This window comes from Diceros bicornis, chromosome 26, assembly GCF_020826845.1.
Source record: "Diceros bicornis minor isolate mBicDic1 chromosome 26, mDicBic1.mat.cur, whole genome shotgun sequence".
Classification (NCBI taxonomy): domain Eukaryota; kingdom Metazoa; phylum Chordata; class Mammalia; order Perissodactyla; family Rhinocerotidae; genus Diceros; species Diceros bicornis.
This window is the reverse complement of record NC_080765.1, coordinates 44,216,987-44,242,677: the sequence shown is the minus strand read 5'-3', so window position 1 is coordinate 44,242,677 and position 25,691 is coordinate 44,216,987. Positions and strand designations below refer to the sequence as shown.

General features: G+C 61.0%; 1 protein-coding gene across 2 annotated transcripts; it reads left to right on the top strand.

The window, feature by feature from the left end:
* The first annotated feature begins 4,428 nt into the window (after positions 1 to 4,428).
* Positions 4,429 to 25,307, top strand: GLIS2 (GLIS family zinc finger 2). Of its 2 annotated transcripts, none has more exons than XM_058570160.1 (7): positions 4,429 to 4,692; positions 18,958 to 19,201; positions 20,011 to 20,183; positions 20,731 to 20,907; positions 20,989 to 21,122; positions 21,230 to 21,351; positions 22,346 to 25,307. In XM_058570160.1, the coding sequence occupies exons 2-7, from the start codon at positions 19,030 to 19,032 to the stop codon at positions 23,143 to 23,145; spliced, it is 1,578 nt and encodes a 525-aa protein (XP_058426143.1). In that variant the 5' UTR covers positions 4,429 to 4,692; positions 18,958 to 19,029; the 3' UTR covers positions 23,146 to 25,307. The 2 variants fall into 2 exon arrangements, with proteins under 2 accessions (XP_058426143.1, XP_058426144.1); XM_058570161.1 differs by having other exon boundaries at positions 4,430 to 4,692; positions 21,233 to 21,351.
* Positions 25,308 to 25,691: the final 384 nt, after the last annotated feature.

Here is a 25,691-nt window from a genome sequence, read left to right as displayed (position 1 = left end):
AGCTGCTCTTGGTGCTGTGCCTCCTGGGCATTCTTAGCCCTGGGCCCTGTGGGCAGGTGGGCTGGGTCATAGATGCCAGGCCAAGCACAGGCCTCAGTTCTGACTCGAAGCCCTCCTTTCTCGTTGGAGCAGTGTGTGAGGAGCAGCCAGGGCTGCTTCCCAGAATAAACACCCCACCCATAGTCAGCCTCTGCCCTGCAGCACACACGGCAAGCCAGCGCCAACGGGGAAAGACGCTCAGCAGGCCGCCAGCTCAAGGTTCATAAGTCACCCTGATCTCACTCCCTTCATCACTCTGTCCTTGTGCCTGGGCCCCCCGCTCACAGTGGGTTACAGGCTTCATTAATAACAATAATAGTTTGTTACTGTTGTGCTCTTTCTGCCTGCAGGGCGTCAGTGGAAGCCCTGTGTGTCTGTACACTGAGCCTTACACAGCCCTGGAAGAGGCACGAGGATCGCCATTTCACAGACGGGGAAACTAAGGCTCAGAGAGATCCATAGCTTGGCTAACTAACAAAGTTCAAGGGCCAGAGTTCCGAGTCCGCTGCCATTCATCCATCCTGGTTCCTAACATCTCTCCTACATCTGCAATGTAGGTCTTAAGGCTTACTTTCTCATGTTGTCTTCTATTATTCACTCTCAGCTCCTTGAATAGATTAAAGGCTCTGGAAAGGCAGGAATGTGTGCTTTACCGCTGAGTTTCCTGCAGGAACTAGCATCATGCATTCATTGAAGAGCCATTTACTAAGCACCTTCATTGTACAGGAAACTCTCCTTGCAGTGGGCAGTTGCATGTATGTGAATGAGTGAGTGTCCCCTCTGGGCACCGACAGGTAAGGGGTCCCCACTAGACTAAGAGATCTCCTAGAAGACATGGATGGGATTGCCTTGCCCAGTGCACACAGTAGGTGCTCAATAAATGCTGTTGACTGAACACATAATAAGATCTTAATAAGCATCTTTGAATGAATGGGAACCTAGGAGATGTTCAATAAATGTTTACTGATGAAGAATTAGAGGATGAGATTCAGTCCCTAAAATACATCTATCAGCAGGTTTCCTTAGTCAGCTCAGACCGCTATAACAAAATACCATAGACTGGGCAGCTTCAACAACAGACATTTATTTCTCACCATTCTGGAGGCTGGGAAGTCCAAGATCAGAGTGCTGCCAGATCCAGTTCCTGGGGAGGGCTCTCTTTGTTGCTTGCAGATGGCCACCTTCTTGCTGTGTCCTCACACAGCAGAGAACGAGAGCACTGGAGAGCACGTGCCAGTCTTTATTTTCTTATAAGGGCACTGATTCTATCATGGGGACCCCACCCTCATGACCTCATTTAAACTTAATTACCTCCCAAAGTCTCCACATGCAAATACCATCACATTGGGGGTTAGGGCTTCAACCTATGAATTTTGGGGGGACACAAACAGTCCATAACAGCAATATTTATGAAGCATTTACAATAAGCTAGGCCCTGGGCAGGACCCTGCAGGGAGAGTGACAAAGCAGATAATGCCCTGGTGTCCTACTCCTTGGAGAATTTAGGGTCTAATAGGGGAGACAGTCCATAACACATGGGAGGGGAGCAGGTCACAAAGATGGGTGTTCAGAGTAAGGACTCCTGGAGGGAGGAAACCCAGAGTGAAGGCAGAGGAGGACATTTCTCTGGGATGTCCCCCACCCCCACCCTGCCATTGTCTGATGCCCCAGGGAGGGAGCAGGTTATAACACAAGCTTTAGACTCTGACTGACTGAGATTGCAATCTGGACTGTGCCACCTACTAGCTTCTAAGACCTTGACCAAATTACTTAGCCTCTCTGTGCCTCAGTTTCCTCTTCTGTAAAACAAGAATAATAATAGGACCCACCCTCAGAGTTGTTGTGAATAATGAAAGTAAAGCATCCGGTGCAGAGAAAGAACTGGTTTGGCTGAGAATTGGGGGTTTCTGGTTGGGTCAACTCCACCAAGATTATTGAGTTCTTCAATCCTGTGGTGTTTGCAGGGGCCAAATTTAGGGGTTTATTTGCAGCCAAGGGGACACCAGCTGGGTCCTGGAACTGACACACCGTGGGTCAGGCTTGACACCTGGTAATGATCGCTAAATATGTATTGAGAATGTACCTCATCTAATCTTCACAACCACCTCAGACTGGAGATACTGTTATGCACCATCCCAGCGTGGGAATCCCCCATCACATTGCTCACTGGGAGTAACCAGTTTGTCTAAGAAAACAAGTGTGTGTAGGAAAAAAACACTATAAAAAAGACCCCGAAGGGTGAAGGTTTCTTATGGTCAATCTCCCTCATGGCCCGGAGGTCGTTGGGTTTCCTTGGTCACTTAATTCAGTTCCTGGTGGACTGTAAGACCCATGAGGACAAGAACAGCTGGGGTTGTTCACTCTTTGTCCCGATTGACGCACAGTGCCTGGCGTCCCGCAGGCACTCGGTAAGCATTTTTAACAGATATGAAACTAGCCCCCTGTGTACCTTTTTTCGATACACCTGGATTATCCCGGGACTGGAGCCCAGCCTGATCAAGATCAATCAATGTGACGCTGCCGGCTGCAGGGCCGCGCTGCGGGCGGACTCGCCGCGATCCCGACGCCGGGAGGGGGCGCTCTGCGGCCCTCAGCCTCGGCCCCTCCCCACGCACCGGCTGGTCAGCGGACCGAGAGTCGGCCCTTAACAGCCCCCTCCTGGAAGGCGCTAGATCCCGAAGCTGGCTTTCCCCCCAGCCCATCTGCCGGCTAATGTTTAACTCGGCCTCACTTCACATTATCCACATGAGGGGAACCGGGGTGGGGTGGGCGCGGGGGAGGTCACCTCCAAATCACCGCCTTCTGGGCCTGCGAGCCTTTTATGTGTCACCCAACAGTTCATGAGCACCTACTCTGTGTCTATGCATGCAACAGCCATGAGTACCTATTATGTGTCCATTCATGCAACCGTACGAGCACCTATTAATGTATCCAATTGCCCAAAATATAATGTGCATTTACTATTCCATCCACATAACAGTTCGTGAGCACTTACTGTGTCCACTCATCCAACGGTGGTGAGCACCTACTACATGTACCTTTGCTTAAGATGTAACGAGCACCTACTCTGTGTCTATGTGCAAAACATGCCGGGAGCACCTACTGTGTGCCAAGCGCTGTGCCAGGTGCGGGAGATGCCGTGTGATCAAGACCCACGCTTCTCAGGCTCTGGCGAGGGACCTTGGCATCAAACACACCAATGAGGGTGAAATCCCACCCTGAGTAGAATGCCTCACCTATAGAGGATGGTTTTCGTTTCCTGGACTCGTCAAGGCCAAGTGCGAAGTGGCAGAGTTTGCCAACAGCAGGAGGGCTGTTTTTGAACCAAGAGTTGCCACCAGACAGCAAAGCAGCCAGAAGATAACTGGGCTCTGGACTGGCCCGAATAAAACACACTCAAGAACGCGAGTCTGGGTTCAACATCAGGAGGCAGAAAACAGCTTAGCCGGTGCGGCGCTTTCCCACTCGCTTGTATCTGCTCATTCCACTTCCTAACTGCGGGCACCGCGCTGGGCGCTGAGGGTCCCCGCGGCGCTCAGGCTGGGAACGCAGGTTGTCCCAACTGCCGGGACTAAGACTGGGGCCGAGCGGAAGCCCAGACTGCTCCGGGGCTGGACCTCATCCTTATTCCCCCGCGAGGGAAACCGAGGCCGAGGGCAAGGCGGGGACCAGCCTTTGCCTCGAACCCTGGTTTGCGCCGCCCCGAATCCGGAGCCGGGGCCTCTGCCCGTCGGGCGCTGCCCGCGCGTTCCTGGAACTGGACTGGGCGGAGAAATCAGGGCCTGCGGAGAGGCATTCCTGCCGCCCTCCCCGCCGCCCAGGGCCGCGGGGGGCCTGGCCAAGGTGACCCCGCGGGAGGGAGGCGAGAGGCCCCCGCCCCCTTGGCCGACGCGACCTCCTCCATCTTCCCGGTCTCCGGGGCTTTTCCTCTGGGCCCGCACGCCCTCCCTCCAGTCTCCGCGCGCCCGCCCCCCTCCCCGGGCTTCCCCGAGGGCGGGACGTCCCTTCCCCCGCCACCCCCGGGCCACCTCCGGGCCGTGTCCTAGAGCTGCCCTCGGGCCGGGGGCGGGGCCGCGCGGGGGGGACCCCAGGATGGGGCCGAGGCAGACGCGCGCCGCTCGGCCACGGCCTGGCGCCCGCTCCCTCCCGGTGCCCGCTCCCCGCGGCCGCGCCATTCCCCCCCAGCTCCCCTCCCCCGGCCCCGCGCCGGCTCCCGCTGCCCCCTCCCCCCGACACGCACGCCCCGCCTGGCAGCTGGCGCCCCGGGCCTGGGGCCGCGGCGGCGAGAGGGGTTTGCTGGGAGGGCGGGAGGAAAGCAGCGGGGGAGGGAGCTGGGAGGGAGGCCGCCCCCCGCGCCCCTCCTCCTCCCCCTCCTCCGCGGCCCGCCGGTCCCTCCTCCCGCCGCCTCCCTCCTCCCTCCTCCCTCCCTCTCGCAGACATCCCCGCACGGCCCGGCCGCCGCGGCCACCTTCCCTGCCCGAGCTGCAGATGTGGCGGAGCGGCCGGGCGCCGGGCGGCCGTGCCAGGGGAGCCCGCGCCCCGTGAGCCTCGCGCCCCGGCCCCCGCCCGCCCCGGCCCCTCCCCTGCTCGCTCCCCGCCGCCCCCCGACCGCCGGAGCCCGCAGCCGGGAGCCCGACCGCCCCCGCCGCCGAGGTAGGAAGCCCCCGGGCGTCGCGCTGTGGGGACAGGGACCAGGCGGGGGGGCTGGCCTGTCGCGCGGGGGCGGCGGGGGCTGCGGGGTCCGAGGGTCGCCTCCCCCTTCCGCGTCCGCGCCTCGCCCCGGGCCATTGTGAGCCCTCGCCGGGGCCCCTGCGCTCGCTCCCTTGCTCGCTGGCTCGCGCGCTCCCTCCCTCGCCGGCTGCCCGGCCCCGTCCCTCCGTCTCTGTCTTTCTCCTCCCTCCCTCCCTCCCTCCGTCCGGAGGCCGGGCTGAGCCACGGCCGGGCCCGGGGCGGGAGCAAACTTCGGCGGGAAGTTGGGCGGCCGCGGTGGGGGCGCGCTGCGGGATGAGAGGGGGCCCCCCGGAGCCTGGGCATGAAGTTGTCTGGGGCAGCCGGGGCTGTGCCGGGGCTGCTTCTAGGACGAGGTTTGAAAGATGTCTTATCCCTCGTCCCGCAAGTCTCCCCCTGCAGCACCCGGCTAGCCCCAGCCCTTCCTTGGGCCGGGGGAAGGAGGCATCCCAGGGGTAAGGACGAGGGTGCTGCCGCGTCAGGGCTGGTAGCTGGAGTCCTGTCCAGCACTTGTTCCTCCCCTGCCGTCTGGGTGGAAGAAAGAGGGCCTGGCAGAGTGGGGAGGGCGGGGGTATCCAACCCGCCTGAGGGAGGGTCTGGAGGGGGCGGGGGAGGGGGCGAGGCAGGTGCATCCCGACTGAGAGAGATGCCTGCGCCCTGCTTCCCCGCTGGCCCCCTGGGATGGGGTTGGAATTCAGGCTGGCACCTGGAGGCCTTGGCACGCTGCCCTGCCCAGCCGGGTTCTCAGGCCACAGCAGGGTAGCATGCTGCCTGTCCAGGAGTGCCTGCCTGGCCTGGCCACCAGGCAGCGATGGTTGCAGGGAGCTGCCTGGCCCTGCCCTGGGGCCTGGGAAGCGGGAAGGGATCCTGGGAGGAGCCCTGGGCCCTCAGCCATCTCAGCCCAGGATCTTGGCTCTAAAGGGAACGCTTGACACTGAGGGGGCAGCCAGGCCAGCCGGGGACCTGGCCAAGGCCTGGGCTCCTGTGGTTCTTGGTCTGGGCCAGGAACAGGGCCTGAGCTGCGGTCCTTGAAGGCAGCCATCCTGAGGGTCCTACATGCCTGTCCTGTCATCCTGGAGGGAAGGCGGTGCTTAGCCGGCAGCTAGGGAAGACAGCCCAGGAGACACTGCTCCCCAAGGGCTTCCTCAGCCCCCAGGCTCAGGGAAGGGGAAACTGGCCCCTTCAGTCTACCCAGGCGCCCAGCCCTCCCCAAGCCCCACTGTGGTGCCACAGTGCCACAGCTGTTCCAGCCCAACCCACATATCCCTCCCCATGACCTCGGAGCCTTCCCCCTCTGCTCCTCCTTCTTTCCTCGGGGCCCAGGCCTGCCGGGCCTTCCAGCTGGCCCTGGCTCTCACTGGGGGAGGGGCTGCACCTGGGGACAGGACACCCCTTTCCGAGCTCCAGCCCAGCTCATTTCACAGCCCACCCTCAGCTCCACTTGGCCCTGTGTGCAGCCAGCCAAGCAGGAGGCAGTGCCGGGGGGTTGGAGCACCCTTTATTGGGGTGGAGACCCCTTGGAAGCAGCCCTGTATTCCTTAGCCCCTTCCCCTCCCCCTCCTTTCCAGAGCTGCCATTACCGCTGACCCTCTGACCCCCCCATGCCTGCCCGCCCTTCCCTGTCTGTGACCTTTGACCTTTGGTGTTAAATCCCTCCAGCTGGGTCTCTTTGGCCCCTGAGTGACCCTGGCGCAGGCCCCCTTGGGGGCCTCTCCCTACTCCTGGCTGTCTACCCAGGGACACCTGCCAGTCCCTCCTTCACCGATGGGGCGGGGGTGCCCCAGAAAGCTAGACAGTGAGTCACCCCATTTCCAGGCACCACTGCTCTTGGGGTCAGTGGCTTTGGGGGATTCACTGGAGCTGGGCCACAGCCTGGAGAGTGAGTGGGGAAAGCCCCTGGCCTGGGAGTCTGATGTCCTGGATTTGAGTTTTGGCTGGGCCACTGACTCCCAGCAGTCCTTGGGCCAGGCTCCTCCCCTTTTTGGGTCTCAGTTTCCTCATCTGAAAAAACCAAGGGGTCAGACAAGGTGAGCTTCCTGAGCTCCAGGGTCCAGGAGAAGACTGGAGGAGGGAGGGGCTGAGAGGCCCCTCAAAAGCCAACAAAAGCCAACTCTCAATTATCCGTGGGTGGAGCCAGTATGAATAACTGGATGCCACAGACATCCCAAAACCTCATTTTAAACAATCGTGTGAACCACGTCCCCCCAAAGCTTTTGTTATTTCTAAACAGCCCAGCTGCAAACGGGTAGCCGGGTATCCGTAGCCACAGCGCTGTCTTCTCCCGCCTGGGCTTCCTCGCGGGGAGTGCCCTCCACAGACTGGCCTGAGGAAGACGGAGCTCTGCCAGGGCCCCTCCTTGGGGCCTGTGGGGAGGTGTGGACCCCTCTCAGCCCCACGGGCGGCCCCCATTCTCCCCTCTTCCCTCCTTCCCTGGCCTTGGCCCCAGGCGGTGGGAGTGTCTTCTGCCACCTAATCCTCCCAGGGTCTGAGCTTTGGTCTAGAAGGAAGACTGTTTTCCTAACAACATTTTCCCATGTGCCTTTCCATCTACCCTACTCGCCTGGAATCCAAATTTCCCACATGGGTGAGGGGGCGGGGACGGGTGCCTGGCAGAGTTTGGGGCAATCCCAGGATTCAGGATGAGGGAGGGTGGCAACAGCTGTGGCTGGGGCACCAGATGTTGGGGATGGGCCTGCAGTGGAGCTCTTGGGGAGGCATTTGGGGTGGAGCCCTGGGCGTTGGGACGCACGCTGGGGTTGGGGGCAGACGGCTGCTCCTGGCTCTCCCCTCCAGCAGGGGATGACTCCCCAGGGTCCTGTGTCCCGGAGGAGGCTGAGGAGCCCCCTCACCCAAGTGGGAAATTCGGATTGCAGTGGAGAGGCCCTGAGCTGAGTGGAATGGGGGGCCCTGCCTTTTCCGAGGCTGTGGGGAAGCCTTCCTCTATTTGGGGTTATTGTCATTTTATATTTCACACAGATAGATGACTGAGGCCAGAGAGGTGACCCTGGAAGGTACTGGGTAGTCCTCCCTTCACCCAGATAAGTGCCCTTCTCAGAGGTGGAGAGTATCCCTAGCTGGTGAAGGGGGACTCTGGGGCCAGCCAGAAAGATGCTCTCCCCCATCACCCTGAGTTGCTTCCCCTCCCAGGGCTTGTGAAAGGGCCTCCTAGAGATGGGCTGCGGCCTAGACATGTGTCTGGAGGTTCACCTCTCTGAGAGCACCAGGGCCAGGCGCAACGGGATACCCAGCCTTGCCCCAGCCTGCTGCCAGCTCAGGGTGTCGGGGACCACAGCTCTTGCAGGGCCCTTGGGACACATCTGCCCCAGTGGTTTCCGAGGTGGCTGCCTCAGCCCCACCCTGGGAATTCCCATTCAGGTGTGGTGAGGGCGGGACTCAGGGTTTTCAACCAGGACCTCTAGGGCTTTGCTGATCAGCCAGGGTTAGGGATGCGGGACAGGAAAAGACTTGCTGGGGGGGCACAGCCTGGAGTTGACCCAGGCTTCTCTCCTGGCTCCATCTGAGCCCTGTAAACCTCTGCTGTCTCTCCAGCTACTAAGAATGCCAGCTTAGGTCCCCAGGGGTGGGTGTGGGCGTAGGGAAGTGGGTCAGGGGACGGAGCAGCGTGGGAGGATGCCTTGTGACAACTCTCTGAAAAAATCAACACAGTGCCTTCCAGTGGCCCAGTAGACTTTGTGGGCGTTGACATCTGTCACCTGAAATTGCCACATTAACCTTGTGAGAGAGATCCATTGATCCCTGTTTGACAAATGAGGAAACTGAGGCTCAGGATGGAAAAGGGCCCATGGGCATCTGGGCTTGCTATGGCTGGCCGTGTGTGTATGTGTGTGCGTGCACGTGCGTGTCTGGTGGCCAGCTTCCCAGGCTGAGGAGGGTCCCTGCTCTTGAGGGGAGCCCGAGCTGGCCCCAGCAGCTGAGTGCACTGGGGCCCGACCCTCCACGCTGATCCTTGGCCTCAGCTCCAGACCACTCCATGGGGGAGGAGAGGCCTGGCACAGGTCTGCAGGGGTCCCCAGCGCTCCTTCCCATTCCTGCTCTAGGGCTCTGGGACCCTTCCAGGGGAACTCTGGGAGCCTCCCACAGCCAGTCCCCAGGGAACCCCAGAGGTCTGACCTGCCATCCTGGTGTCCTGGCTGAGATGTTTCTCTTCGAGCTCCCTCAGACTGGGTAAGGGAGAGGTGCTGGCTCTGGGCATCTTGAGGGGCGGGGAACTCTGGCCTTCCACTCCCCCTCCCCCTCCCAGATGGGATGAAGGGTTCTGGTTAACTGGTGGCCAGGCTGGGAGGAGCCTGGGGGACACAGAGATGGGAAGTGATTCCAGTGGGGGGGAACTTCCCATCTGCTCCAGATGCCCTGCTGGGGGAGGGTCAGAGGGGGCTGACAATCTTCCAGTGCCAAGACTGGGGGCAGGTGGGGGGTAGGCTGGGGCTTCCTCGGGCCCTTTGTCTTCACTGCCTGAGCGGTCAGGTAGTACCCGCCACTGGCTCATGAGTGTGTGACGTGTGTGCACACGTACTCCTGCCTTGGCAGATGGCTGCCTGGGGAGCGGACTCAGACCTGGCCCCTGGCCCCCTCCTCCAGTCATGGCCAAGGGCGGGTGGGAGCCTGCAGAGGCCCCAAGAGGCTGCTGAGCTGCCTGAGTCAGCCCTGGGAGCCTCCAGGAAAACAATCTTGCCCGCTGACCGAGGGTCTCGTTTGCACAGTGCACTCACAGGCTGGTGCCCCATGGGGACCCTGGGAGTAATGAGGCTGCCAGCAAGGACTGGGGGGGCAGAAATTGAGCCTCAGAGATTTGAGGGCTTGGTCCGGGGACACTTGGGGTGAGGGAGGGACAGAGGGGGACCGGAGCCTAGGGCTGTCGGGCCCAGGCCCCTGGGAATCCCTGCAGCTCCACTCCTGCCTCCTCACCCACTGCACGGGCATGACGTGGGGGCAGCTGTGAACGGAGGAAGGCTCTCTCCCTTCCCTACGTTGTCCACCTGGTCTGGCGGGCAAGTCCCAGCCAGCCTGAGCCATTTCTCCCCTGGGCCACTCCCTCCTGTGTCCAGAGCCCCACTACCCACATCCCCATACTTCCAGGCTGACTGACCCCAAGCTGTGATGTCCCCCTCCCCCCAAGGCTGTGGGGCCCCCCATTGTGTTCGAAACTCCCCGCCACCCCAGGCTTGCTGACTGTCTGTCTGCCAGCCCCACCCTCCTCCAGGCCCCAGCACCACCTCAGGATACCCAGTGGTCACCCTGCATGGTGCTGTGGACCCTGGGCCCCAGGGGCCTGGAGCAGGCCAGGCCAGGCAGGGCCCTACCCAATGGGTGTTTCCTCTTGGGTTTGGAGGCTGCCCCCGCCTTCTGGGCTTGCTTTGCTGCCTGGAGTGGACGAACGGGGAGGGCAGGGGCGGCCGGGAAGAAGGGCGTGGGGGTGGAGTCAAGTTTGTGCCAGAGCCCCTGCTGGGCCTGGTCTTGCCCAGCTGTTCTGGGGTGGGCTCTGTGCCGGTGCTGGGTGGGAGTGGCAGGAGATGAAGCTGGGGGAACTGGGCCCTTCCAGTCATCCCAACTGCCCAGGGTGGTGCTGGCCACCTCGCTCTTGCCCAGGTCTGCTCCTGGGCCCCTTGCCCTGGACGGGGAGGAGGAGGCATCTGTGTCAGGGCCCAGGCCCTGCCTCTCACCTTGATCCTGGGGAAGCACTCCCTTCTTTGGGCCTCAAGTCCCTCCATACCTACCCATCCCACCTGGCTGGTGAGCACCATGAGTTGATTCAGTCACTCAACACACATTCAGTGAGTGCCAAGCGGTCAGGGAAAGCGAAGGGCAGGTGTGATGGTGTTGGTTCGGGGGTGGTTAGGATGCTTGAGCTCCAGTCCTGCTCTAGGCCAGCCCCTCCTTTCATGGGTGGAGAAACCGAGGCCCAGAGCCTTGCCCACATCAAATTGGGGCAGGCCTGGTTTTCTGGCTCTGAGCCCCCAGTGCTCTGCATTGCAACCCAGTTCACACTGGTGGAAAGAGTGGGCTCGGTGTGGGGGCTGTGGGAAACGGGCAGCTGTCTACTCTGTGAGGCCTTCTCTTCAACACCCCTAGAGGGCTCAGAGCTACCTGGGGCCCAGAGATATCTCTGCCTGCTCTAGGCCTCTCTTCTTGGAAAGAGGCTCCAAAAGCCAGGCGCAAGGGGTGAGTGCCTGGGGCCAAAGGTCAGAGGACAGTGCATATGACACTCTGTGTGCAGGGCCAGGCACCCAGGGCGTGCCCAAGAACTGGTGAGATTGTGGCATTAGTGATGCTTTAGTGACCCGGAGTGAGTGTGGCAGGCAGCACAGGGCCGCTGCAGGGCTAGGGACGCTGTCCTCAGCAGTGTGGGGACAGAGGCAGGTCCTCTGCTCAGCTCTTAGGCACCTGGAAGAACAGCCCATGTATAGCTCCGAAAGGCTGAGGCCAGAGAGGGTAAATCAGGGAAGACTTGCTGGAGGAGGGTGGCAGCTGGAGGAGAATATGGGAATGGAAGGTTGTGAAGCAGGAGCTGGCATCCAAGAGGTGAGCTTCAGGCTCACAGGAGGCAGGGAATCCTGGGAAAGGAGGTGCTGCAGGGGAGAGCCTGGGGACAGGAGACTCTGGGCTGGAAAGGAAGATGGCACTTTCTGTGTAGAGCACTCTGTGGCTCCCCAGTGCGCTCCAGGTCCTGGCCCAGCCTCCCTCTTGGGCCTCATCCTCTGCTGAATGACAGGCAGGTTCACTGTGGGTTGATTGGGGCCACACCTCCAGGCCTCTGCAGCATTGGGCCCTGAAAGAGTGTGGGCTTTGGAGCCTGGAGGTGGATGCCAGCTGTGTTACTTAGAGCTCTGTGACCTCGGCAGATGACTGAACTGCTCTGAGCCTGGGTTTCCCCATCTGGAAATTGGGGAGAATAGCACCTAATTTGCAGGGTCGTGAGGATGAACAATGGTGAGTGGGAGGCATGCTGGCCGAATAGAACTTGTTAGGACCCCATGTTTCCTCTGCCCCAGCACGTCACTCCATGTCCACGTGGCCGACTCGGATCTGCCCCCCACACTCAGCAGGAGCAGCCCACCTCTAACACTGTTTCTCCGCCACCCATGTTTCCTCCACGGAGGTCTGGGTGCCCTTCACCCTCCTTCATCTGTGGGCTCCCCAGAACCTAGCGGAGGGCCTGGTGCTGGAATGCATAACTGAGTGATGGGGTAAATGAGGCGGAGGGAAGGGCCAAAGTCCAGAGCCCGCCTTGCCCGCCTTGCCCGCCTCCCGCTTGAGTTGGCAGGTGCTGTTCAGTGGGCCTGGTGCCTGTCCCCAGGTGGGGGGGGGGCGGGCCTTGGGCAGGGGCCCCCAGGACTTGGGAGGTACGCGTGGGGTCGTCCTGCAGCCCGGCTTGGTTTGGGAAGTGCACTGTTGCCTTCCCGTGGGGACCGGGCCTCATCCCTGCTCCCCACCCCCCCATAAGCAGGGATTCCTGGGTTCTGGACCCTGACACTGGTTACCTGCCATGTCCCGTATGTACTGTGGTTGTGCATAGGTGTGACACATATGTGTGTGCCCGTCCACTCCTGTGGGACATTGGCTAATGCCTTTGCTGGCGCAGAGAGCTCTGGCGGAGTGCCCACCCCTGCCCGCCCACTGTGAGTGGCAGGGCTGCTTGGCAGGGCCTGGGCTGCCTATGCCTAGGCCTCGCTGGGTGTGTGTCCCTGTCTGGCTCCCCAGTGCCGGCCCCTCCCAGGGATTTGGGCGGCCTGGGCCCAGCCCTTCCCTCACTGCCCGGGTGGGTGGGTGGGTGGGCGGGCGTGGGGGCTGCTTGGCGGGCTTGCCTCTGGCTGAGGCCCAGGTGCAGGCAGTGCTTATGGCCCCACGCACCACCTCCCCTCCAAGCTGGGCAGACAGGAAAATACCAGACATAGTTGTGCAAAGGTGGCTGCAGGCAGGCAGGCAGCAGGGGGTGGGGGCCACCAGGCCAAGGGGAGGTCTCTGTGCCAGGCTGGCCCCTGCAGCTGGATGGGCATGCACATCTGTGTCAGTGTGCGTGTGCAGGCCGAGGCCCATGTGTGAGCTGCTCCCCCAGAGCCTGGTGTCACCCTGCTAGCGTTGGGGAAGGAAGTGCATCTCCTGGGAAGCAGGGGCTGGTGAGGGGCATGGGGGGAGCCAGCTGCATGCCTTCCAGCTTCAGCGCTGCCTCAACTATCTGGGTGACATTGGCTGGCCAAGTTACTGCATGGGGCACCCCCAGCCCAGGGCCAGGAACAACAATCCTCGGCTACCAGTTGCTGGCACCTCCTGTGTGTAGGCACTGGGCCAAGCTTGCCCTGCGGGATGCCCCGCATCCCCACCCTGCCCAATGAGGTGGCACCTTATCGTGGTGCCTATTACCGACAAAGAAACCAAGCCTCAGAGGGAGCGACAGGGACGCATCTGAGGCCCCACAGCCAGGAGCAGGGGTCACTGGAACCAGGTAGTATGACTCTGGGTAGTGTTCTCTAAACACGTCCCAGTGGAAGTTCCTGGCACACACCCCTGCTCAGGTGCTGCCCAACTGGGGGCTTTCCCGAGGCCCCATGGCCAAGAGCAGGGAGCTCAGCCCTGGCTGGATCACCTGGGGATGCTTGCACTCCCGCCGGGCAGGGTCTGCCCTCCCAGGGGATCTGGGGAGGCCCCGGTGCTGGCTGAGCGCCCATCTTGGGATAGGGGAGCGGCTGCCTGCTGAGCAGAGGTTCTCAGGGAAGGCGGACCCCACACTCTTCCAGGAAGTGTTGCCTGCCCTGGCCCCTCTCCTGGGACGTGCTGGGCGGAGGCCTCAGGATAAGCCCCTCCCCTGAGTCCTGGGAGGAGGCCTGCTCCGGCTAGGGCTGCTCAGATCCTCTCCCGGGCCTCCCAGGGCTCTTTCTTTGCTGCAGTCATGCTCTGGAAGGTGGCTAGGTCAGCTGTGGCCACTGCACAGGGTAGCAGAGGCCTGAGGCTGTCTGAGGGGCACAAGCTGGTTTAGGTACACACTAAACTGAAGCCCAGGTGTCCCCAATGAGAGTGACTGTAGTGTCTGTGGGTCCAGCGAGAAGGGCCAGTACCCCACTCAGCTGTCCTCACAGCTCTAGACTCAGCAGTGGTGACAATTCATTTAACAAGTTTGATGAAGTACCTACTCTGCGCCTAGCACTGTTATAGGCGCTTAAAATTACATCCTAATGGGAAACACTGCATACTCATTGGATGAGCATCACTGCATTGATTGCTCCCCAAGACCCAATGGGGGGTATCTTATTACTATCACCCCATTTTAGAGATGGGGACAATGAGGCTCAGACTGGGAGGTGACTTGTCCTAAGTCACGTGGGCAGGAAGTGGCAGAGCCAAGTTGGAGACTCAGGTGGTCTGACCCATACTTGGAGCCCTGCTCTGCTGCCTGGGCAGGAAAGGGGGCCCTGTGAGGATGAGGCCTGGCCCTGCCCCTGCCCCCAGCCCCCTCCGCTGGGCGGCCGAGGAGGGTGGAGCTCTTGGCCAGAGCAGGGAGCCACAGCGGTTCCCAGGAATGCGGGGCAGCAGGGCCGTTTGCTTTGGCAGCAGATCTGCCCCCAGCTCTCCAAGCCTCCCTGTGGGCCTCCTCAGTCAGCCCCTCCAGCGCCCACCCACTGCCTGCTGCCCCTCCTAGGCTCTGCCCCCAGCTCCCACAAACCCCTAGGCAGGGAGGGGATGCCAAGTGGAGCTCCTTTGCCTGCCCCTCCCCACATCCATGGGCACAGGAGGGGATGATGGTAAACATGGCTTCTGAACTCACCTGGGCTGGAAACCCAGCTCTGCCACAGACAAGCTGTGTGACCCTGGGCAGTCCCTGAGCCTCAGTTTTTGCATCTTTAAAATGCGGGTGAAACAGCACCTGCCTGACTGTTGACAACTGGCTGTTGATGCTGTCCTGTGATCTTCACCCATGGCTTCCAGTCCTGGGCTTGCCACCCACTTGTGCAACCTGGGGCAGCAGTCTCCCCCTCTGGCCCTCAGCCCCTCTGTAAGACCAGCATGCTGACAGTGATGGTCCCAGTCACTAGACATGGGGGCACCCACGGAGCAGGCCAGAGCTGAGGGCACAAGGGAGCCCAGGAACTTTCTTCTGCTTTCCATTCGATATCAAGAAAGCCATGTGGGTTTTTGAGAGGTGCATCTTGGGCCCTTGTCCCTAAGTCCTAGGCTGGAAGGGCCACAGCTGACCAAAGGGCAGTTTCAGGAGTACCCCAGGAATAAGGGGTGGCCTTCCTGTTGCCCTTGACCACACTGATACATTGGTGGTCACTCACCTGGCCCCATGCTGATGTGTGGTGGGCCGGGAGAGACCCCATCTTATAGAGGACCTTGTCCTCTCTCTGCTTCTACCAAGGAGACCCTGAGTGCTTCTCAGAGTGGGTGTGCCGAGCTCCGCCTCCACCCACATAGGCATCCTCCCAGGCTCAGGGCCACCAGCTGCCCTCCCCCAAGCAGAGAAGGAGGGGCTTTATCCAGAGCAGGATTCCAGCCCGCTCCTGTCGGCTCCTATTAGCCTGGTGACCTTGAGCCTCAGTTTCCCCATCTGCACCAAGGGAAACCGACAGCGTCTACTCACTATAGCCTTGTCTGAGGGTTCAGAGAATTCACAGACAGACAGTGCCTGGCACATGGTAGGTGTTCCACGGATGTTGACCTGGGGCCTCAGTTTCCCCGAGTGTCGGCCGGCAGTTGGAGGGCGCAGGCCCCGCCCAGAGCTCGCCCCGCCCTCCGGGGGTGGGCCGGGCCGCAGGTAGCCGGGCGGCGGGGGCTCCCGGGGCGCTGCGCTGGGGGTGTGTGCGCGCGGCGGGCGGGCGGCGGGCGCACAATAGCGGCCATTGTCTCGGCCCCGCCAGCGGGGCAGGCGCGGCGGGGCGGGGCCGGGCCCGAGGGCCAGCGCGGCCCACCCTGGGGTGACCCCTGCCGCGGGGGGAGGCCGGCCGGGGTCCAGCCCGCCGCCGCGGTGGTCCCCGCGCGCCCCGCGCTTCCTCCCGCTCCGCGGCCCTAATTAGTTCCTTTCGCAGCTGGAGCCGCGGCGCGGGCGCCCGGCAGCGCGACCACCTTGGCGCCGCCTCCCCGGCCGGCTGCCTGCGGGGCGGGGGTCAGGCCAGGAGGGACCGAGCGCTCGGGTGACCTCACAACCCCGCGCTAGTCGCATCCCCTCGGAACCAGCGGGAAACTGAGGCCAGGGGTTCCGCAACCCCTGGGGAAGGGACTGTGCGCTGCGCCCGGGGGTAGCTGCTGGTGCCGGCCTTGGGGCTGTGGGAGAGACGTGGCTCCTGCCCCACTGCCGGCTCCTCCACTGGTTAAGAAACTTGCCTGCACCCTCAGAGCAAGGCAGGTCACCCTTCGGAGCGTCCCTGTCCTCCTCCAGAAAACGGGACACCGAGTGTCCATCTCCCCGCCCTCCTGGTGGTTGTGAACGTAAATCCGATGGCGGGTGTCTGGTCCCGGAGGTGATCACAGCGCCAGGCCCCGGGGGTCCAGGCCCTGAGAACGCCCTCTGGGCCTCGAAGGCCCAGGAGAGCCGGACCCTGGCTCTCGCCTGTCCCCCTTCACCTAGCCCAGGAACAGAGCAGAGCAGAGCCCAGAACCAGCTGCTCATGGCCTGGGGGCTGGAAGGGGACACTCTGAGGTTGGCCAAGGTCAGAACAGGAGTGGGGTCACAGGCGGTCTTTCCTCTGGGGTGGGGCCGCCACTGGGAGGAAAATCTGGGTGGGGCCAGCCTGGGGTGGAGAGGGTGCTGGGAGCTGTGGGCTTTTGGGGCGGCTCCTTCCTCCTTTCCCAGGAGTGGGGAGGGGCAGCCTCTGGGCAGGGCTCTGGCTTCCATCAAAATGAACCCCTGCCTCCCTGGGCAGAACCCAGTAGCAGGAAGTGGGGGGTAGGGTGGGGTCTCTGAGGACTGGGCCTGCTGATTAAGGGGGATGATTGAGTCCCCCCACCTTGGGCACTGTGCCTGGCCTGCCCCTGAGAGACAGGCCTCTTTTGGGGCCCTCCCTAGTTTAGGTTGAGGCAGTGTCTCCTGCAGGTCTTCAGAACAAGATGACCCAGGGCTTTTCCCCACCTTGCCCCAGCCTGAGGGGAGCGCAGTAGGGCAGGTGCCAAAGGATGTTATTTGGGCAGTGTCGCCAATGAGAGTCAGTGTCAGTTTGAATTCCCAGTTCCCAAACCATCCTGCCCTCATGGTCCCCTTCTCTGGAAGGTCGGGTTGGGGGTGGGGGACAGAGGCTGTGGGGAGGCCTGTGGCCCTAGGCCAGCCCAAGGACCAGGCCACCAGCCCTTCCTGGCTCCTGAATTCTTAATCAGCATAAATATTTACTTCCTTCCTCCCCTTCCAGGCTCCCAGCACAGAGGAGCTTCAGGGAGGTTGGACTGGGCCTGTGTCTAAAAATAAACAGGTGGAGGGACAGGCAGACACACAGACAGACAGACAGACATAACTGGGGGGTGGGTCAGGCAGAGGGCAGCTCCCTGCCCAGCCAGAGGAGTGGAGGGGGCCCAGGTCCATCTGTCACTGTCACCCACCCACCTGCCCGCCTGGGTCTGGAGCTCCTGAAGGACAGAGTGGTGGTCTGGTCCCAGCTCCCCTCGCATCGCTGCACTGGCCCATGCATGGCAGGGGTGGGGGGTGGGGCAAATCCAAACAGATCCGATGGCTCCCACCTGAGGGAGTTTAACAGGGTCAAGTCAAGTCACAGACCTGGGTCCCATGGCCAAGTGCAGCCTCCTGGGCTCTGATAATGCAGCTTCCTCCCTGGGCTCAGAGCCTCCAGTGTTAGCCATGTTTTAGTGGGGTCCTGGGATGTGTCCTCAGAAGCAGAGGGTCCTAGTGAAGGAGGAGACTGCCTTCTTCTTTGGGTGCTTGGAGGGTCTTGGCAGATGTGGAGCTCGTCTGGGGAGATGGATGAGCCGGGGCTCAGAACCGGGTGAAGACGGGTTTAAAGTTGCTGAGTGGGGACGTGGGGGCTGTCCTCCCCCGTCCTGCTCCGTAGAGAGAGCTCCTGGCAGCTCTGCATGGATGTGGGCAACACTGGCCCCAAGGAGACACACACACACACACACACACACACACACTATACAAGGTCTTTCGCCATGGGGTGGTTACGGGAATGTTCTGTATTAAATTGCGAAACCCGGATTCAATGAATGGCAAGGGGTATCTTATAGCGGTGGCTTGTTTAGCAGATAGATGCTCATGCTGCAATCATCTCACTTAACACAGGCAAGGAAAACACTGTTTCCCTGCATGTGAAAAGATTGCCTCTGGAAGTTTGAATTTGGAATGAAGTTACTCTGCTCTTGGGTCATTTATATGTGAAGAAAATTGCACCATTGAGAAAATGGTGAAAATTCTGACATGAGAACTCATAGTAAAAGAATATCATCACCAGTAAAAAATAATATATGTATACATTTTACTAACCACAGACAGAGCTGATCCACTTCCCCCCCACCCTGCCCCTGTCTGGGCCACAGTCCCTAGCTGCCCCCTGGTGGCAGCCCAGCGCCCTGTGGCTCCCTGTGCCTGTGGGGACCTCTACTCTGGACATCACCTGGGAGCCAAGGCCACATGTCTGCAGCCCCACCCCTTGGGGCCAGGCTTTGCACAGCTTGCCTGGGACAAGCTCTCAGCCTGGTTCCCTCTGAGGTAACCACAGATGCCTAGGTGGCCCGGCACGGTGGGCGCTCAGCACTCAGTAACTGAGGACCACTCATGGGCACCTTGGAGGACACTCATTGGTCCCCTGCCTGGTTCTGGGTCTTCTGGCTCAAACCAGGCATGTGTCCCAGGCATGACTTCCCACTCAGTCAGAAGTGACCTTTGAGACTTGGCTGGCCAGTTCCAGGGAGATCTGGCCTTGAATCTGGTGACTCGGCCACTTCCTAGCTCTGCAACCTGAGGCAGTGTCTCTAAAACTTAGTTTCATGGCAGAATGGACTCTATCGGCTTTGCTTCTCAGAAGAATCTCATGGGAAGTGGACATGGAAGCTCTGAGTAGGTGGCAGGCTCTCTATGATACCCGCTGTCTAGGGCCACTCAGAGGGTCTCCCAGGGAGACAGCCCTCACACTGCCCCACACCCACTGCCTCTCTGCTCCTGGGGGCTTTAATGGATGCAGCTCGAGGAGGAGTTCAGGGTCACAGTGTCACAGCACGGCTCTTGTCCTCCCCCAGGTTCCTGCCTGAATCCCAGCTTGGGAGCCCCCAGCTGCCTGCTGCCACCCCCAACCCCAGCCCCCCATCACCATGCACTCCTTGGACGAGCCGCTCGACCTGAAGCTGAGCATCACCAAGCTCCGGGCGGCGAGAGAGAAGCGGGAGAGGACGCTGAGTGCGGTCCGGCACCGAGCTCTGCACAGGGAGCTCGGCCTGGTGGACGACAGCCCCACCCCGGGCTCCCCGGGCTCCCCACCCTCAGGTGCTGCACCCCGGGCAGGGCAGGGTTCCCTGGGCCCTGATGGAGCTGTGGCAATAGGAAGAATGTCCAAGTTGTGTCCACCTGGACGTAACTGCAGCCCCTCCCAGCTTCCGGCTTAGAGCGCTCCCCACACTCTGTCCGTTCATCCCCTGCAGTTTATCTTTGGAGGTAACGTTGTCCCCTGGAGGAGGGGACTGACTTGCCCAGCTCACAAAGCTGGCGCAGCTGAGCCAGGAATTAAACTGAGGCTTCTGGGAGGATTTGAAGCAGTTGGTAAGGGGAGCGGGGGATTCACAAGTAGTGATAAAAGGCCCTGTGACCCAGCTCCTGGGCTTTGAGGCAGTGCGGCTGGTCAGCCAGGTCAACAGATTGGGGACCAAGTCCAGCAAGTGCTCTCAGCGGGTGCTTGGGGCTCTGGCCTTCTGTTCCGGTGGACCCTAAAAACCAGATCTACCACGTCTGGGCTGGAAGGGTCTGGAAGCAGCCCAACCAAACTTCTCATGTTACAGAAGGGAGCACTGAGGCAAAGGGGTCCAGGAAAAGTTAGAAAGGTCCCTACCTGTCAAGATGACGGGGAGCCAGGGGGCTTGGGTTCTAGTTCCTGTTCAGTTCTCCTCCCTGTGTGCCAGCCATTCCCATCTGTAAAATGGGTACTTCCCACTTCCCGTCTTAACTGACGGCTAAGTTCTCACCAGCCTGGTCCAGGGGGGCATGGCAAGGCTGGTGTCTGCTTCCAGGGTCAGAGGTGGGAGGGCCTGGCCCACAAGGACTCCTGGCTCCAGCACCCCTGAATCATGCCTCTCCCTTAGGCTTCCTGCTGAACCCCAAGTTTCCCGAGAAGGTGGAGGGGCGCTTTTCGGCAGCCCCTCTTGTGGACCTCAGCTTGTCGCCACCGTCTGGGCTGGACTCCCCCAATGGCAGCAGCTCACTGTCCCCTGAGCGCCAGGGCAACGGGGACCTGCCTGCTGTACCCACCGCCCCGGTAAGGAGGGGTGCGGGTTCTGGAGAGAGAAGGTGTATTGGTTTCCAGGGGCTGCCGTAACAAAGGACCACAAACTGGGTGGCGTAAAACAACAGAAATGTATTATTCTCTCACAATTTTGGAAGCTAAAGTCCAAAAATCAAGGTATGGACAGAGCTGTGCTCCCTCTGAAGGCTCTAGGCTGGGACCCTTCCTGCCTCTTCAGCCTCTGGCGGCTCCAGGCGTTCCTTGACTCCAGTCTCTGCCTCCGTCGTCACACTGCCGCCTTCCCTCTGTCTCTGTATCCAAATCTCCCCCTCCTTTCTCTCATGGAGACACCGGTCACTGGATTTAGGGCTCCCCAGTCCAGTCTGACCTCCTCTTCACTTGATTACCTCTGCAGAGACCCTGTTTCCAGATAAGGTCACACGCACAGGTATGGGGGGTTAGGACTGAGAGACATATCCTTGTGGGGGACACAGCTCAACCCACTGCAGTAGACAGGGAGTCCAGGCCCACTGGCCCAGCGGGGCACTGACCAGCTCTGCCCCTTGCCCTGTCACCCCAGGACTTCCAGCCACTGCGCTATCTGGACGGCATCCCCAGCTCCTTCCAGTTCTTCCTGCCTCTGGGCTCCGGGGGGGCCCTGCACCTGCCTGCTTCCTCCTTCCTCACCCCCCCAAAGGACAAGTGCCTCTCGCCAGAGCTACCCCTGCCCAAGCAGCTGGTGTGTCGCTGGGCCAAGGTGAGTGGGGGCCAGGAAGAGTGGGGTATGGTCCAGGGCAGGTGGCCCCACGTGGGCTCAGAACTCTCCCTGCCCCCGCAGTGTAACCAGCTCTTTGAGCTCCTCCAAGACCTGGTGGACCATGTCAACGACTACCATGTCAAGCCCGAGAAGGATGCGGGGTACTGCTGCCACTGGGAGGGTTGTGCCCGCCACGGCCGAGGCTTCAATGCCAGGTGAGGGAGGGCACCAGGTGAGGGGGGGGTGAGAGGGGCGAGAGGGGTTGGGGGGAAGGGCGCAGGCATCCAGCCAGCTGAGCCGCATTTCCATGCCCTCCCTGGAGCAGGTACAAGATGCTCATCCACATCCGCACGCACACCAACGAGAAGCCACACCGCTGCCCCACCTGCAGCAAGAGCTTCTCTCGCCTGGAGAACCTGAAGATCCACAACCGGTCACACACAGGTGAGGCGCTGGGCTGGAGGGCGGGGGCCGGGTGGGCTGGCCACCGGCGGGGTGCCTGGCCATCCCAGAGATGAAGGACACAGTCCATCGCTTAGCAGTCCCTTTTGGGTACCACTTGCTGGGGGAACTCACCCTGGACATGCAAGAGCACAGACACATTGTCCTGTGTCACACTCAGCATTGCTATTCGGATGACTGAGGCCACCTGTGACTTCAGACAGTGTGTCTGCTCCCCACCGTACCCCAACACACAGTATGCCAGCACTGGGCAGCAGAGCCACACCCCTAATTTTAAATTACCTAATCACCACATTAAAACAAGTACAAAGAAATAGGTGAAATGATTGTAATGATATATTTTCTTGAAGCTAATATATCCAAAATGTTATCATTTCAGTATTTTTAAAAAATCACTGAGACCTTGAAATTCTTCATTTTGTACAAAATCTGCAGAATCAGTGTTTTTTTCCCCTCTGGTGTGTATTTTACACTCACAGCACGTCTCAGTTTGGACCGGCCACATTTCAAAGGCTCATAGCCTCATGTGGCTCCTGTTGTGGTCAGTGCAGGAGCAGATGGTTAGTGAATCCAGCCATTTTGCTGAATACGGCCAGATAAAGGGCAGCGGGCACTCACGCCAAGCTCATTGTGGGCTGAGCCCCTAGTAGGGTCTTTATGCAGGTATATGATCGAAGTCATCGGTGTGCCTGTTGAAGTGGTCATCGTCATCCACAATTTGAAGCATAGGACTCAGGCCAAGGGCACGCAGTCAGGCCACAGCAAAGCTGGGGTGACCAGGCTGGCATCTCGCAGCTATGCCACACTGCCCCCACCTGGGGTCAGATCTTGTGCCAGGTGCTGGGGACACCACCTTCCAAATCGGACAGTTGGGCTCTCAGGGAGATCTCAGTCTGGGGGAGGGTCCTGGGGGCAGGAACCTGGACTAGGGAGACCTGGGAGGCGGGTGAGCCCCTCACACTGGCATGGCCTGCAGGTGAGAAGCCCTATGTCTGCCCCTACGAGGGCTGCAACAAGCGCTACTCCAACTCGAGTGACCGCTTCAAGCACACGCGCACTCACTACGTGGACAAGCCCTACTACTGCAAGATGCCCGGCTGCCACAAACGCTACACGGACCCCAGCTCGCTGCGCAAGCACATCAAGGCCCACGGCCACTTCGTGTCCCATGAGCAGCAAGAGCTCCTGCAGCTTCGCCCGCCCCCCAAACCCCCGCTGCCTGCCCCCGACGGCAGCCCCTACGTCAGCGGGGCCCAGATCATTATCCCCAACCCTGCCGCCCTCTTCGGAGGCCCCGGCCTGCCTGGCCTGCCCCTACCCCTGGGCCCTGGCCCCCTCGACCTCAGTGCCCTGGCCTGTGGCAACGGCGGGGGCGGTGGGGGTGCAGGGGGTATGGGCCCTGGGCTGCCAGGCCCCGTCCTGCCCCTCAATCTGGCCAAGAACCCGCTGCTGCCCTCGCCCTTTGGGGCTGGTGGACTGGGCCTGCCTGTGGTCTCCCTCCTCGCTGGCTCCGCTGGCGGCAAGGCCGAGGGGGAGAAGGGGCGTGGGGCAGGGCCGGCCAGGGCCCTGGGTGTGGAGGGCCGCAAGACACCCCTCGAGAGGACTGAGAGCAGCCGCTCCCGGCCAAGCCCTGATGGACTCCCCCTGCTGCCAGGCACTGTGCTGGACCTGTCCACGGGTGTCAACTCGGCGGCCAGCAGCCCAGAGGCACTCACTCCTGGCTGGGTGGTCATCCCGCCAGGTTCCGTGCTGCTGAAACCGGCCGTGGTGAACTGAACCTGGTGGACAGCTTCCCGCGACCCAGCCAGCAGCTGCCGGCCCTGCCCCTGACGAACGGAAACTCTTCTGTGAAATAGCAATAACGTCCTCCTGCCCCTGTGGCCTGGTTGGCTGTGTTCCCCCGGCAGACCCAGCCTCAGACAAGCTGGGCAGCCAGGATGGTGCCAGAAGGTCATTGCTGGCGTCCCAGGCTCCCAAGGGAGGAACAGCTGTGCTCCTGGGTGCTGAGGCCTTGCTCACCTCTGGCCCTCCCCCTGCCCTGCCCTCCACCCAGCCCTCAGTCCCTATGGTCCCCAACCGTGGTGCCTCCCTCATCCAGTGGCCAATCTGGGCAGGTCGCCCTCCCTCCCTGCCTTGCTTACCTGCCAGCCACGTCCCCGCAGTGGGGGCAGCTGGGGTGGCCTCCCTGCTGGCATGGGGCTCCCTCCCCACCCCCTTCACATGGTGAGCTGTGATGAGGAGCCCCCTGGGATCGAAGCCCTACTGCCTCCTGCCTAGCCTTGCTGGGCCCCTGCTCTGGAGGCTCCTTGGACCCCTTTCCCTCTGGTCCACCCTCCAGAGGGAGAGCAAGACAGACGCAGGCCCTGGCAAAGCCACAGGAAAAAGCCACCTTATCCCTATGACAAGGTGCCTCCCCGCGTGGAGAGGGAGGCCCGCTCTGCCAGCTGCCCCTCACCACTCACCCCTCGCAAACAGCCAGCATGGCCCAAGGGTGGCCCCTTCTCTGGGTTGACAGTGCTCTCCAAAGTGGGGGGATAGCTGAACACCCACCTACTCCTTCACCACTGGGCCTCCCCTCTCGAGTTTCGGGGAGCCCTGCGAGTGTGGGGAGCAGAGCCCTGAGCGGGGAGGGGAGGAACAGGTGAGGCTGGGCCTGGCCTGGGGCAGTGCCACCCTATACAAGCAGCTGCAGTGTCAGGAGGTGGGAGGCTGGCTGAGGACAACCCCAGGCTGGGATGCAGCTCCCGTTCTGGGGACGCCAAGCCACAGCCAGCAAGCAAGCGAGGGAGGGCTCCAGGACAGTGCTGGGCATAGGAGCTTTCTGGAGGCCATGGACTGAAGGCCCTGGGCCTGGGGGCAGCGAAGCAGCCAAGGATGGCCATGGGAAGGCCTGGCCTCTCCGCCTGGGAAGGGGAAGATGGAGGAAATTGTGACACGGCCATTTCCTTTGGCTTTTCCCAGCCAAACCCCTGTCTGAGAGGTGTCCTCCCCTTACTCCCACCCCCTGCCCGGCTCTCCCCCCATGGCAGGGGCTGGAATAAGCTAAGGATGCTGGTGTACCACGTGCCCCACAGCCATTGCCTGATCCCACCAGGCCCTGGGGACACAGCATGTGCTTCTCCCATCCTGAGTCCTTGCTGCTCCCTCCCTGGAGGTGGCCTGGTGCCATCTGGGAGGCGCTGGAGCTCTGGCTTCTTGGCCAGCCCTGTCCTTGGCCACAGTAACCAAGCACTCCATTTCCTCGGCTGTAGAACAAGGGAGCTGCGGAACAGCAGTGGGGTCTTTAGCAGCCCTGCAGTTCCAGGGCCCCCTGCTGTTCCTCTGAGCAGTTCTGCTGACCCTGCCCTTTCCTAGACTGCCCTTCTGTCCCAGAGGGGTCACCCTGACCCAGCCCGCCCTGACAGGGCCCCACAGTGCTGGCTCTGCTCCTCGAAGGGGCTGTGAGCAAAGCAGGAAGGAGCTGGTCTCCTTTCTTAGGGCCCTACCCAGGACCCAGGCACCGCCCCCATCCCCATTAAGGGCCCCAGGCCTTAAGTCCCCGGCTGGGGGGTGAGGGGTTTGAGACTCAAGCCCAGGGAGCAGAGGAACAGGGCACTGGAAGGTGACATTAGCTCAGCATGTGACTTGGTGATAGACCAGGCTCGGAAGGGCCGGTGTATGTGTTGTCGTCGTTGGTTTGTTGTTGCACATTCCAGGATATCAGTATTTTAACAGGTTCTAAGTGCCTTTCTATTGTAGCTTATGTTTTTCCTCCTCTTGGCTCCATTGCTGTTAGCATAGAGTTTAAAAAAAAAGAGATAAGCTAATGACTATAACAATATATTCCTCCATGTGAGAGGAAGTTTATAAAGAAACAATAAAAGTGAGTTGCAAAGATGGTTTCTGTCTTGGATGTGCCAGGAGCTGGGCCACCTGATCCAAGACCACCTCCGACTGCCCTGGGCCTGGCTCTGGGGTCACTCACCTGACTGCAGTACCCAGAGGCCCTGTTCTGGAGCTTCCTCCCGACCCTGTGGGTGCCACCACCTCTCCATCTTGCTGCTGGGCACTGGAAGGCAAGGGCAGGAGGGGGTCAGGTGCTGAGGGAGCACAAGTGCTTGGAGTTGAGATGGAAGATTCCAGAGAAAGCATCACAGGTTCAACCTCATCTACCACCTGCTGTGACTGGTGAGTGCCTTAGCTCCAGGGAGACCCAGCTCCAGGCCTCAGTCCAGTGAGAGGCTGGCAAAGACTTTTGCCCCAGCCACACGCCAGAGCCTTCCACCCAGATTACTGAGATGCTAGAGTTGAACCCAGCTCAGGGAGAGGTGGCCTCCGACAGA